This window comes from Hibiscus syriacus, unplaced genomic scaffold (genome assembly GCF_006381635.1).
Source record: "Hibiscus syriacus cultivar Baekdansim isolate YM2019G1 unplaced genomic scaffold, ASM638163v2 tig00110931_pilon, whole genome shotgun sequence".
In the NCBI taxonomy this organism is placed as follows: domain Eukaryota; kingdom Viridiplantae; phylum Streptophyta; class Magnoliopsida; order Malvales; family Malvaceae; genus Hibiscus; species Hibiscus syriacus.
This window is the reverse complement of record NW_024062918.1, coordinates 1,149,358-1,163,531: the sequence shown is the minus strand read 5'-3', so window position 1 is coordinate 1,163,531 and position 14,174 is coordinate 1,149,358. Positions and strand designations below refer to the sequence as shown.

The 14,174-nt window shown below is 36.9% G+C and overlaps 2 protein-coding genes across 2 annotated transcripts; both read left to right on the top strand.

Moving 5' to 3' along the window:
* The first annotated feature begins 3,939 nt into the window (after nucleotides 1-3,939).
* On the top strand, nucleotides 3,940-5,926 carry LOC120146695 (60S ribosomal protein L18a-like protein). Its single transcript, XM_039160195.1, has 4 exons — nucleotides 3,940-4,283; nucleotides 4,429-4,504; nucleotides 4,899-5,013; nucleotides 5,692-5,926. Exons 1-4 carry the CDS (start codon nucleotides 4,061-4,063, stop codon nucleotides 5,749-5,751), a joined length of 474 nt encoding a protein of 157 aa, XP_039016126.1. The 5' UTR covers nucleotides 3,940-4,060; the 3' UTR covers nucleotides 5,752-5,926.
* Nucleotides 5,927-11,127: 5,201 nt separating this feature from the next.
* Nucleotides 11,128-13,822, top strand: LOC120146870 (cation/H(+) antiporter 15-like). Its single transcript, XM_039160350.1, has 3 exons — nucleotides 11,128-11,329; nucleotides 11,422-12,414; nucleotides 12,497-13,822. The coding sequence occupies exons 1-3, from the start codon at nucleotides 11,135-11,137 to the stop codon at nucleotides 13,820-13,822; spliced, it is 2,514 nt and encodes an 837-aa protein (XP_039016281.1). The 5' UTR covers nucleotides 11,128-11,134.
* Nucleotides 13,823-14,174: the final 352 nt, after the last annotated feature.

The window sequence follows — 14,174 nt, the reverse complement described above, 5'->3', positions numbered from 1 at the left end:
AGCATTAATGACTTCTGTAAATGTGTAGCCTTCCAGACTTCTCCCCTGCAGTTTCAGGTGGTCACGGAACGAGAAATGGTTAAAGCAAACGCAGGTAATTGAAATATAAGTATATTTCTGGTAATCTGAAAGGTTACTTGAAGCTTAATACAAAAAAAAAAAAATCCAACCTATTCCTATTTTCTCATTTAATGCCTAAACTTTTCGGTCAATATAAGTATCAAACATTACCATTTTAAGTATTTGATCTGTGACGACGGTTAAAAAATTTCGTTAACCATTCAAAATGTGAAACAAGATATTTAAAAAAATTAAAAAAATAAATTTATTATTGTTTTTAAAAAAAACTCAAAATTTTTATAATATTCTAAAAACACCACAAACATTAAAATCTCTAATTATTAAATCCACATACTGTCTCCAGCTGTCGTCAACGTGGTACCAATAACCGATTGAAGAAGAACACCTTCGTTAGGTGAAAGGAACAGAGAAGAGGGAGTAACTGAGAGGGCGGGGCTTCATTTAGTGCTTGTGCAGCATAGCCCTATGGGTTCCCCCCAAGTTTCTTTAATGTTTAATTTTATGGATGAAGTCAAACAAACAAGGTTCTCCAATACAAAGATGCAAGTTTTCATACAACTAAATACATGAATCTCGCATGCAAATGGAAATTAAATATAGAGGAATCACTTGCAGTGGGCATCGTCACACAAATAGGAGCATATTTTTTTATTATAGTTGATCAGGAGCATCTCATCATCGTCACTCCCGAAACTTGTCCCGCAACGAGCTATGAACACATAGACCGTATCTTTCATCTCATCAATAAATCTGATCTGAAATAGGCTCGCCTCCATGACCGTTTGATTACCACACTCCCACAAACAACCCAGAATCCAATGTAGTATCCCAATCCCATGCTTACATAGAAACAAAACTTGTCATATTCATCTTCACCATTTTCATCTTCCTTCTCCAATGGAGGATGTTCTGGATTTCCACTTGCATATACTAAAACAGTTTGACTGAAGCTAGGAAGAGCTCCAGAAAGCTGATAATAGGAAAGTATTAGCTGTGACAAGGAAGACAAGCCAACCAGGAAATCAGCAACTTCACCTCAGAATTTGTTGTTGGAGAGATCCAAAACTTTTCAGCCCGGAAAGAGTTTTTGGAATCTCTACTTCAAAGAGGTTGGAGCTGAGATTAAGATAAATCTGCAACTTGAATGGCATAACCGGAATCTCTCCAAGTTCGTGATGCTATCAGGTATGAACCAGTGAGATAATTGTATTCGAGGTTTAGGTTAATAAGCAGTAAACAGTTGGCAATTGAAGATGGTATGATCCCAGTAAAGCTGTTGTTTTCCAACTCCAAATACATCAAGTTCTGCAAGGATTACAGAAGGGATAGGACCAGTGAGAGAATTGGAACTAAGGTTCAAACTTGTCAGTGTACTCAGATTTTCCAACTGAGAATCAATATTTCCACCCAAAGAATTGAAAGAAAAACCCAAGCATTCCAACTCAGAAAACTTTTGAAAGAGACAATCAACATGTTACTAAAGTTCTAGCTCCTTAATCCATCTATCTCTCCACAACTGTTGAAAAACTCGGCTGGGATTGAGTTGAAAAAGTTATCGGAAAAGTCCAGTGACTGCAGAGAATCAATCCGGTAAATAATTGGTAGAAAGCTAGAGTTAGAGAGACCAAAACCCGACAAAGAAATGGAGAGTATGGAGGGGGGAGTTGCATGTAACTCATTTCCAATGGCTAAGGTTTGGCTCCGTTGCAACATTCCAGGATGAATTCTCGGTGTTAAACTGAAGCTGCCCAGAAATAGTGAAAGAAATGGAGACTTACTTGATGACTCTATGATAATCAAATATTCCAAAAACAAATAATAACGAATGTTAGTATAATTTTCTCTTAATATAAAGACTTGTTTGATTCATTTCAGCTCTAACGGGGGGCCGGGGAAGAGCAGAACACAGAGCATGCAATTATAATTACAAGGAACTTGAGAATTTCCCAGTGGAAATTCATGGGAAAGAAAAACCGATGGGTGAGAGCAGTTGACTTGACTGCAAACACCAAAGAAATGAACAGGCAACGGTCTTCTTTCTTGGAAGTCCAGTTCCGAATGCTACAGTCTGCAACTACAAAACTTGTTTCAATCACCCTTTTATTACGTTACCACTTTGGAACTCAGGAGACTGGTTCAAGTCTATGATTAAATTACGAGATGATTATATTGTTGAACTTTTAATTAAATTAATAATTATCTTTTCTGGATAAACCAAGAGTTGTGATCGGTGATTTTGTGAAAGAAGAGATGATAATGAGTTCGATCGGATTAGATTTTTTATCCATCCGAACCTAACCTGAAAATCAAATCTCTCTACCTTAATTTTTTAGGTCAAAACCAACACTCAACCTATATAAAAAATTCATTTTTATTTGGTAAAATGATGATATAATTAAAGAATAAAATATAAAAAGTATTGTTGCAATTATCCCTAAATGTATAAAAAATATTTATAATAATATGTCGGTCGAGTAGACTTTTTATCCTAAATTTAAATCCGACAAGAAACTAAATTTTTAAAATAAAAATCGATTTAATCTAATCAGATCCGAGTAAAATGATCATCTTCATTTGAGAGAGGAAGAGAGTTTAGATTATCTAATGAAGAAGAATAAGATTAATAGTTGAGAGAGTTTAGATTATGAAAGAAAGATTTAGAATGATGACTATTTATAGGTTGTTAGGAAAAGTATATATAATATCATAGAGTAGATTTAGTTAATGATGAAATTGATAACGATAAGATCAAAGAATTGTAGTATTTCGAAAGATATAAAACTTTAACGACATCAATAGAAGAAAAATCGATAATAAAGATACAATTTAATATTTATGGAAAAAAATACAATAATGATTATTGTTGAGTATTATAGGAATAATCTTACATTCTAGCGGTGTCAAAATCAAGTTTTAATTTACCATTAAGAAAGAAAAAACAATTGAACAAATATTTTATTAATACAGTATTGATGTGCTAGTTAACAGTTAAACTTGTTTATGAAAATGAATGTCCCTTGTTCCCATATGTAACGGGGTAAGGGGGAGGTAAGATGGTAGGCTGTTCCCAACACTAGATTGAGAGCAGTTTCCGTAGGAGACCTCCAAATTATGAAATATCTTCCATGGAATTTTAATAATTCAGGATAAATATATAAATTGTGTCTCTAATAATAAATATTGAAAAAAGATTAAGAGAACAAAGTTCAATTTCAATCATTTCCACCTTATTAAAAAATAATAAAAGAAAAAATAATTAAAAACTAAAAATAAATTTAAAAAGTCACATCAACATTTTTATTAAATTTTTAACTCTAAAACAAAAACAAAATACATTTTTAAGTATGATTTAAAAATAATAATAATTAGATTATCAAAATAGAAATAAAATAACATGTGAGTGACTAAATATGTAATTTATTTTTTAATTATAGTTTATTTCTTAATTTTGGGTTTTGGGCAGGTGTCCCTCCTATGACACTATTAATAGTATTAACGTAATAATTTACTATATTGATATGACTGTCGTTTATGATGTTTAGATGATCTTTATGTGAATGATAATTAATTAAGATTATTTAAGTAAAAATAGGCATATAAATCATAAGATTGAGTTAGGTTTTCTTAAAATTATAATCATATATATTTTTGGATTTAATCGTTAATATTTGTTTATTACTGATTAATTAGTTCATATTGAATACCGTAAAGACTCACGTGATTTGGACTAATGAATAATGTTACTCTGGGCCCAAGTCTAGGAAGTCCATGATTTAAGCCCATACAAATGATCTAACTGCTCGCGCTTAAATCCGCCAAGCACCGTAACTATCGACGATCTATTAATATTTTCATCCTTTCTCTGTTTTGTATTTCACCGCCGCTTTGTCAGCCGCTTCGGGTTATCACAGCGGCGGAGCTCAAATTCCAAGACGCCGACAACTCGAAAACCCTCGCCGCAAAAAGAAAGCATAACAAAATGAGCCAAGATGAGAAAATTAGAGGCGTCATCCCCAATTTCAACCCTCAAAACCAATATCAATACGGCACGTTTCAAGGCGTCGCCAATTACTACCCTCCTTTCCCTCAACAACCACCACCGCCTCCGCCTCAGCCTCAGCATCCCTTTGTCGGCTTACCCCACCCCGTCCCTCCGCCGTGCTTCGCCAACCCCTATGTCCATGGTTACCAGACCGTTACAGGTACACAGATCATTTATTTTATTGTTGGTGATTGGCTTTTTTTTTGTGGAAATTCATAATCTACTTTGGTTAATTGGTGTTTATTGATTATTAAAGTGAATTGGGTTTTGATTCTTTGGTTGAATTTGATATTTTTTTTTTGAAGGTTTTCCTGTTGAAGAAGCGGCACCCGTGAGGCCACCACGCCTTCCTGTTTGTGGTCTTGGAATCGGCTGGTCATTGTAAGTTTTTTTTTGAATTTGATGTCCATATCGTCATCTGTAAGCTGATAAGCTGTTGAAGATTCAGATAACAACTCTTTTCGGGTTTCCTTATCTGAGATTTGGTTCAGAAATGATTGTTCCTATTGTACAAATTCACTATCATGTTAGGCTACGAAAATTTCATATCTTATGCTCATAGAATTGACAGGATGAAGTTTAAGACCTGGTTGAGTTGTCTTAATTATGAATTTGTAAATTAATAACATTCGGCATCGAACCCTACTATTTGGTGTCAATGTCTAGGTAGCTATATATATATATTTAAGGTTCACTATGTTACTGCAATAATTTTCATGGAATGATGCTTGATAAACTTCAGAGGTTTGACTTGCTATAGCTATTTTTTGGATAGGTTTTTTCTTGGCTTCTTCTTTGGTGGTATTCCCTGGTATGTTGGAACTTTTATTATCCTCTGTGTCCGAGTGGATAATAGAGAAAAAGCTGGATACCTCGCATGTGCTATTGCTGTAAGTTTTATTCAGAGTACCTTTCTTTTCTTATTCTGTTATCTATTGTACCGGATGATGATACTAGTCTGTTTGCATTTTGCAAAAGAAAAAAAAAGTTCTGAAACTCAAAGGGGAGTGAATTACCCTATTTGCTATCTATTATTCTAAGAGACTTATTACTCTTTAGTTACACATTATGTTTACATGGTAGAATTGATGCTGAAGTAGTTCATCTATTGAATTTATCCTGAAGCAACCGCATATTATGTTGCTCAGACTATGGGCTGAGTGCCGGATATGAAAATAATATGTGTGTGACACGGGTATACTCAAATCAAATCTTTCAAAGTGTTAACAATATTGGAGGATTATAATCCCATACCTATATATGAACGTGTCAAAGTAAAACTGAATTATTTGTGTGACACGGGTATACTCAAATCAAATCTTTCAAAGTGTTAACAATATTGGAGGATTATAATCCCATACCTATATATGAACGTGTCAAAGTAAAACTGAGTTCTTATTTCCAACGTTTTGTGCATGCTCACGAATTGGAACTGCTCATTCTTGTTTTTCCTCTCACTATGATAGCATATGCTTCTGTATTTTTGTTAAGAAACAAGGATCGAAATCCTGAGTGTGCTTTGCTACAAGCTTTCTCTTTTACATTGCTGTCCGCTCTTGTTTTTGCAGTCCGTGATTGTTATGATTGTGGTTACCTTTGGTTTGACAAAGGAAGGTCATGCCTGGTGAAGTATGGACTATGAAGGTATGAAGTTGGCTGTACGTTATTCTTTTAAGTATAGTATTGATGCTTGTAATTTGTTCGAAAAGAATTGTTCTGAACTCTTGTTCTTTACATTTTAAAGTGAACCCCCAGAACTATTTATATATATGTATATATATGCATATAGCTTTTATTTTCATCTGAATTGCTGAGGACATTATGAATGCCATTAGTTATATATATATATAATAGTAAAATGTTTTACATCTGGGTCTGCTGATGGTTCATACCAAATTTGGGGGGTGTCCCGTTTTTGTTTTGGTATTGAAATGTATCGATACTGATTAGTTGAAAGATTGAAACAATACGATACAGGTACTCTTTCGATTTATCGTAAAACTGGTTCATACTGGGCGAAATAGTTTGCTATCAGCCTAACCTTATCAGGGAGGCCGAGTATGTGTAACTGTAGGGTTACAGAAGGAAGAATCCTTCTAGTTTCCTTTGTTACCTTAATCTCTGCAAAACATGTTATTAAATATGCTGTATTGACACTCAAACATAAATAACCTGAATTCGAATATCGTGAATATTGTATTGAACATATCAGTCTCGTAAAGTGAATCATAATTTCCAATCTCCACCTGCAATTGCCAACAACTTGCCAACAACTTAATTAACGTAAACATAATTTGCTTTGTTGGGTTTTTCTGGATCGAAACCCTTAAAGCTCATGTTTCAACTGCAGCAAGAAACACTAGTACACATTTGTATTAAGTGACAAATCGTAGTAAATAATATATTAAGCCTTTTAAAAGTAGATAAATTAAACATAATCTTCATTTCTTGGTTTAAAAATGTCTTAAATCCTTATTAATTTCGAAGTTATATATTTTGTACCCACGGTTTCATCCTAGTTTTGTCTCCAGAAAACATGGAGGAAAATGGAAATGAAGATCAAATTCAAAGAAGATACCGGAAGAGAAGTGAAGCTAATGGCAAGTTTCACTAAAATGGGTCAACATGAGTTGCCAGACCCTGAACTCAAGAAACTGACCTTATCTGTTGCAATAGCTGATTGTTAGTTTAGGTCTTATTTGAGAAGAAAAATAAAACCATAACTCTATTTTCGAACCTTTTGTCAATGAAGTTCAGGTTTTATCTGAGAATCTGAATGGTAAAGCTGTTGTTTGGTACAAGAAGAAGCTATTGCCATGATCTCAGAAAGATCTGATGGTGCACGATGGATATCGATGATGAGGAAGAAGCTATAATATAAGGATTATATTTTTGAAAATATATAACAACATTTGGCATATTTAAATTCTATATTTATTAGTTTATATAAAGTTTAAACAGTTCTTCATTCTTAAACATGAAGATATTGAATGTTTAAACATATTCAGTCCTACTTCCTCCTGTATGTTATACTAAAAATAATTTCAATTGAATTAAATTTACTCGAGTCTAATTGTTTCTAATCTATAAATGAAAGTTACTAATAAAATATAAAAAACCCAACCAAAGATTGAAAATGAAACCCACACAAAGTGGAGCCTAATTGAACGGATCATATTCCGTTTTCTCCTTTCTCTTTGACCCCTTTCCCCTCCATCTCCATTCTTCTTCCCCTCCCCATTAGCCACCGGTCGACGCCCACACCGACATAGAGGATTGATCGTAGCGCTGCAGACAGACATAAAAATCGATGGCTCTGGGGACCAATGCCTCGTTTTGAATATTACTACTGATAATGGAATTTATCTAGGTGACAATCCTTTCATCGAACCTATACCTATCTTCATCACCCAACTCTCTGCTATCTTAAATTAATTGCCACTCGCTTTCTTTACAACCTCCTCAAACCCTTACATCAACCTCGAATCGTCTCCAAAGTTCTTGTAAGCACCGCAGTCCGATTCGTTTTACGATTCTGACACACATTATATATTTGTTTCCGGAAAAATGTTGTTACATTGGAAACCTTTGCACAAATGTCGCTTGTCCCTTCATCGTGGGGCTTGTCTTCTTTTACCTATTGCATGGATCTTTCGTACAAGATGAACAACGATATTACAATGAGAAATGTGGCTTCTTATGGGCCGGGACACTAACAGTCACGAGTTTTCAGGCTGTGAATCGGATTCTATCCAATCTCAAGCTACTCAACTCCGAAATCGGGCTTTTGGCGAGACCAATTGCCCTGATTAGCGACATGGGTTCTTGGATTCTTATGGTTATGTTGATCCCATTTTGTGCTAAGCCCGTGAAGGCTCCATTTGTTATCATTGCAACAATAGCCAGCGTGTTGGCCTCCTTTTACACTATCCGTTCGTTCCTCGCGTGGATCGTTCGTTACACTTCCGATGACTCGAAACCGCACAGCGAATTCTACTTGTGTTTCCCCCTTGTCAGTGCCGTTTTAAGCGCATTTATAACGAATGCGACCGGCATTCATCCTATCGTTGGAGCTTTCGTATTTGGGCTCATTATGCCAGATGAACTAACTGTCACATTGATGAACCGGTTCGATTACTTCATCTCTAGGCTTATGTTGCCGGTCTTCTTTGCGGTTGCCGGTGTCCGAGTCGACATCTTTAAAATAACAAAGTGGAGCCTCGTATTTATCGTCGTAATCCTGTTTTCCGCTACTAAGATCATTTTTTTTGTTCCAGTTTCCGTCATCTCGTACGTTAACACCAGGGATAGCTTTGCTCTTGGATTTCTAATGAGCACCAAAGGGACATGTGCCATTCTTCTTGTTGCAACTGGCTTAGAGAAAGGGGTACTTTCTTTTCTCACATTTATATTTTACAGTCCATATTCGAAGTATATGATTTAGTAGTCCGTTCGAATTTATTTCGGTTTTGCACGACGGTGATCAGGGTTTTAAAAAACGGTCCGTGACTACGATTTCGGCCGCGATATAGTGGTTTCACCGCCGTTCGAGTTATCCGTGACGGCCATAATCACGGTAAATCCAAAATAACCGAAAACGCGACCGCGATTTGAAACCCTGACGGTGATTACGCGGTGATGATGGTTGCAATTTTATTAATGAACTGCATTGTTGCACCCACCATTGCCGCCACTTACAAACGGAACAATCTATTCGCCAAGTACAACAGTACAACTATACAAGACGCTAAACCGGAAGCCGAGCTTCGAGTCCTCGTATGCATCCATTCGTATTGCGACGTGCCGGGAACATTAAAACTCCTCGATTTCTCCCATGATCTCCGATACAATCGTATGGCGGTTTTCACTCTCCACCTCGTAGAGATCACCGAACGGCAGTCAACTATGCTCATAGTGCACAACTCGCATACCACCAACAGCCTCCGTGACAACGCTAGCTCCGAAACGGACCGAACCATCACCGCCTTTGCAAAATTCGGAGAAATGATTCCCAATGTCCGAATCCAATCACTTACCATATCGTCTCCGTTCATGGCATTGGATGGGGATATTTGTAGTATAGCTAAAGACAAGGTCGTGACATTGATAATCTTACCATTCCATAAGCGAGCTCATAACATAAATCAAAAAGTGTTTCTCAATGCTCCGTGTTCGGTCGGAATCTTCGTCAACCGTGGACTCGAAGAGGCCAATGTTTCAAACTCCGATGGAGGGATACGTGAAATAGCAATGTTATTCCTAGGCGGAGCCGACGATTGTGAAGACTTAGCTTATGCTTGGAGGATGGCGGGGAATCCAGGAGTGAGCTTAACCGTTATACGATTAATTGAAACGGACTTCGTCGATTATTCCTGGAAGGAAAAACGAGAAAGACGACGATTACATACACGAGTTCCAGTACAAAACGGCCGGCGAAGAACTTATCGTATACCAAGAGAAGGCTTTAAATAGTGGCGAAGAATCGATCGACACATTGAAAGATATAGAGAATAAATTCCAGCTATTCATTGTGGGGAGACGAGATGGGTTAGAGTAAACGATAACAACACAATTGTGCCATATGATTGATTGTCCGGAGCTCGGCGTCATCGGCAACTTGTTGGCGATATCGGAATCCGCTTCGAGCTCCGTTCTGGTGGTGCAACATTTCAGGTATTCGAGTTCGCGTGGGACAAAGATGTTTCAAAAAAGAATAAGTAGGTTAGAGAGAAGAAATGTAAATATTGAGCGTATTACTTTTTTATAAGAAAAGTTTGCCTATGGCAAGTTTCACTAAATCACAAATTAGATTATTAAATTTTGATTTGTTCAAATTGTTCGGGTTAACTTTAATTTTTTGTTTAAGCTTCAAATTTGATTCGAATTTGGATTTATAAAATATAAATGATTGAGAAATCAAAAATAAAAACGATGTTGTTTTGATATTTAGTCAAGTAATTTGATTTGTTTTGTGATTTAGTCCATGATTTTATTGATTCTTTAATTCCTCCTTAATGTTAAATTTATTTTAACTAAATTTGAATCACATACTCCTTAACAACAGTGGATACATGTTTAACGTCAATTTCTCTTTTTAACAATATTTTTCTATATTTTTAATTTAATCTCTCAATTTTATATTATATAATATTATAAATGTGGAAAAGAATATAAATGAATATATCTATGACATATGATTAAATAAAATCGTTTAAAATAAAACCAATCAATACCTCAATTGACGTGAGTAGATGACTAAACACATTATATTATGAAACAAAATAATCTATTCAGCAGCTCAACCTCAAGTAACGTGTTCTTGGTAAAATCTCATTTCAATTTGTCATAAGAATGGATTGTAAATGAGACGAGATAGAAAACAAGTTACTCGAGCTTGATTCAGTTATTACTCAAATCAAATGCATTTGACTCGAGTTCCTAATGAGTTGAAATGAGTTACATGATACATGACTCAAAAAGCTCGAGATCAACTCAAAAAATAATACATTAAAATTTCAGCTCGTTTACAACCTTAGTTGCATAAACTAATTGGTCAAAACTAATTGATCACTTTTATTAGTTGTGTATTTAAATGTTCTAAATTGTTTATTTCTCTTTTAAGAAAAATAATAATTTAAAATATATATTTTATTTATATTTAATTATAAAAATAAAAAATATATATATTTTTGTAAATGAAAAATATTAAATAATTTTAGGCGAATTGCTTCAAATGTCAAATTCAATCAAATCCAAGAAATGAAATACATAACCACAAAAATTGGAAGCAAATTGAACGGATAACCTTATATTCTTACACTTGCCTCCTTACAACCTATAGTATTTCAGAAGAAACTCTACTTGTCTTCCGGTTCTTTCTCTTTGACCCTTTTCCTACCTCTATTCTCCTCCTTCCCCCCCCCCCCCTCGATTAGCCATCCGAACGCCACCGGTTGACGTATATGCCCGCAGGAAAGGATCGATGGTCGCGCGACCGAGCAACCAAAAATAATGGATGAGGGCTTAGAGAACCAATGTTTCCTTCTCAACATCACTAACTACAATGGAATCTGGCAAGGTGATAACCCCTTCAGCGAAGCTCTCCCCTTGTTCATCACGCAGCTCGCCGTTATCTTGATCATCACTCGCTTTCTTTACCACCTTTTCAAGCCTTTACATCAACCGAGGATCGTGTCGGATATCCTCGTAAGCGTTGTTGTTGTTCCGTATCTATTTTCGATGTGACCTATATATATATATGTAATGATTTTTGAGAGCAGAGTTTGATGTTTATGCAGGGTGGTATATTGTTGGGTCCATCTGCACTTGGGAAAACAATGTACTTTGCCGATTTGTTCCCGACACGGAGTGTTATTACGGTCGAAACCTTGGGATACATGGGACTTGTTCTTCACATGTTCTTAGTCGGCTTGGAGCTCGACTTAAACTCCATCGGTCGGATAAGCAAAAAGGCAGTAATCCTCACTGTGACAGGCCTTTTTCTTCCCTTCGTCACAGGGGTTGGTTTTTTCTATATATTGCGTGGGATTTTAGATCATGAGAGTGAGACAGATAAATATTACCATCAAGAATGTGGTTTTCTATGGGCTGCCTCGCTTGCGGTCACGAGTTTCCCGGCGGTAAGTCGGATTTTGTCCGATCTCAAGCTACTCAACTCCGAGATCGGAAAATTGGCGATTCCCATTGCCCTCATCAGCGACTTGGGTTCGTGGATTCTCGTTGTGATTTTGATACCATTCTGCAGCAATCCCCTTCATGCTCCATATGTTATCACTACCACAACAGCCTACGTATTGGCCTCTTTTTACTCTTTCCGCCCGTTCCTCGCATGGGTCGTTAATTACACTTCCGAAGACAACAAAAACTACAGCGATTGTTACTTGTGTTTAGCCCTCGTCGGTGTCGTTTTAAGCGCATTCGTAACGGACGTCACCGGCACTCACCCCATCGTTGGAGCTTTCATATTCGGCCTCATCTTGCCCGATGATCTAGCCATCATGTTGATGGGCCGGTTTAGTTACTTCATTTCCGGCCTTATGCTTCCGGTTTTCTTCGTCATCGCAGGTCTTCGAGTCGACATCTTCAAGATAACAAAGTGGAGCCTAGTATTCATCGTCGTAATCGTACTTTTCGTCGTTAAGGTCATCAGTTTCCTACCCGTTTCAGCTGTCTCCAACATCAACACTAAAGATAGCTTTGCTCTTGGATTACTTATGAGCACCAAGGGGATATGGGCCATTCTTATTGTTCTCACTGGCTTGGACAACAAGGTACTCGAATTTCAGTTTTTTATCCTTTTAAAATATTCGAATTTAAAATTTGATTCTTATACTATAATTTGATCGTAATTAGGTTTTACGTGATGGAGATTATGCGGTGACGATAATTGCAATTCTAGTAATGAACAGCATAATTGCTCCCACCATTGCTGCCATCTACAAGCGGACCACAATATTCGTAAAGAGTAATAGTAGAACGATACAAGAAGCTAAGAGTGAACCGGAGTTACGGATCCTTGTATGCATCCATTCGTATTGCAATGTGCCCGGAATACTAAAGCTCCTCGACGCTACCCACGATTCCCGACGTAATCATTTATCGGTGTTCGCCCTCCACCTAGTTGAGCTCCCTGGCCGACCCGCGACGATGCTTATCGTGCACGACTCGCACAGTCCCCGCTTCGAAGACTCTGCCAATGATGACCATGACTACGATAGCTCTGAAACTGATCAAATCGTTACCGCCTTCACCGAATTCGAGAGCAAGATACGAAACGTTCGGATCCAATCGCTTACCGCGGTGTCACCTTCCATGGCCATGCATGGGGATATTTGTAGTTTGGCCGAAGATAAGCATGTGGCATTCTTAATTTTACCGTTCCATAAACGAGCCACTAAAGGAGGGACTATCCGGGAGGCTAAATCTTCCTTTCGTAACATAAATCAAAATGTGCTTTTCAATGCTCCGTGTTCTGTCGGAATATTCATCGACCGTGGGCTTGAAGAGGCAAAAGTCTCCGATATCGAGGACGGAATCCATGATATAGCGATGTTATTCCTCGGCGGAGCCGACGATTGCGAAGCATTAGCTTATGCATGGAGGATGTCAAGGAAGCCCGGAGTTAGCTTAACTGTTATAAGAATATTTGAAAATGATCTCGTCGATGCCCAGAAGCCGAATGATATCGACGACGATTACATCAACGAGTTCCGATTACAAACTGCCAATGAAGAACTAATTGTATATGAAGAGAAGACTTTGCACGATGGGGAAGAACTTGCTGTCACATTGAAAGAAATGGAGAACAAATTCGAGTTATTCATTGTAGGGAGACGAGACGGTATAGACACGCCGATGACAATCGAGTTATTCGACAGAATCAACTGTCCAGAGCTCGGGATAGTCGGCGACTTGTTGGCCACATCGGATTCTGCCACAAGCAACGTCCTAGTGTTGAAACAATTTGCCGACGCGGTCAATAACCAAGTGATTGAAGATTTGGTCGGGACACAAGGGTCGTCGATGGACCGAACGGCGATGCACTTCGGGAGTCGGCGGCTAGCGACGGCGACTAGCAATGCATTATGGACGCGATCTGATGCGAAAGAGAAACCGAGAAAGGTCGATGACGGTGTCGATCATGCTGATGATGACCATGGTAATGATAATGATCCATAGGATACTAGAAAAGCAGGATAGTTTTAGCTATTTAAACAGCTTGTGCCATTATTTTTTGCTTCCAATTTTTTTTAATTTGTAAATTCTTTGTAATCTTTTAGCATAGTTCAAACGTTTTTTTATATCATGATATTTTGGATTAATATAAATACTGTTTTTTATATTTTAATAATATTATACGAGAGAACGTCTACAATTACTTCTTTTATGTATTTATATATGTTTTGCTGAAGAAATTGAGGTGATGATCGTTATTAATGGTTTATTTTTTAAATTTTAGATAGTGAATTGTAATTAATAATTTTGTAAAAGAAATAAGAGTAGATGATATGAAGAAGATAATGAATAATAG

Bases quoted from the DNA above. Each gene is read 5' to 3' on its own strand.
- LOC120146870 (XM_039160350.1), top strand. From the start codon at position 11,135: ATGGATGAGGGCTTAGAGAACCAATGTTTCCTTCTCAACATCACTAAC. The intron at 11,330-11,421 runs GTAAGCGTTGTT...ATGTTTATGCAG, and splicing joins GGATCGTGTCGGATATCCTC to GGTGGTATATTGTTGGGTCC. The intron at 12,415-12,496 runs GTACTCGAATTT...GATCGTAATTAG, and splicing joins TCACTGGCTTGGACAACAAG to GTTTTACGTGATGGAGATTA.
- LOC120146695 (XM_039160195.1), top strand. From the start codon at position 4,061: ATGAGCCAAGATGAGAAAATTAGAGGCGTCATCCCCAATTTCAACCCT. The intron at 4,505-4,898 runs GTAAGTTTTTTT...TTTTTTGGATAG, and splicing joins CTTGGAATCGGCTGGTCATT to GTTTTTTCTTGGCTTCTTCT. The intron at 5,014-5,691 runs GTAAGTTTTATT...TTGTTTTTGCAG, and splicing joins ACCTCGCATGTGCTATTGCT to TCCGTGATTGTTATGATTGT.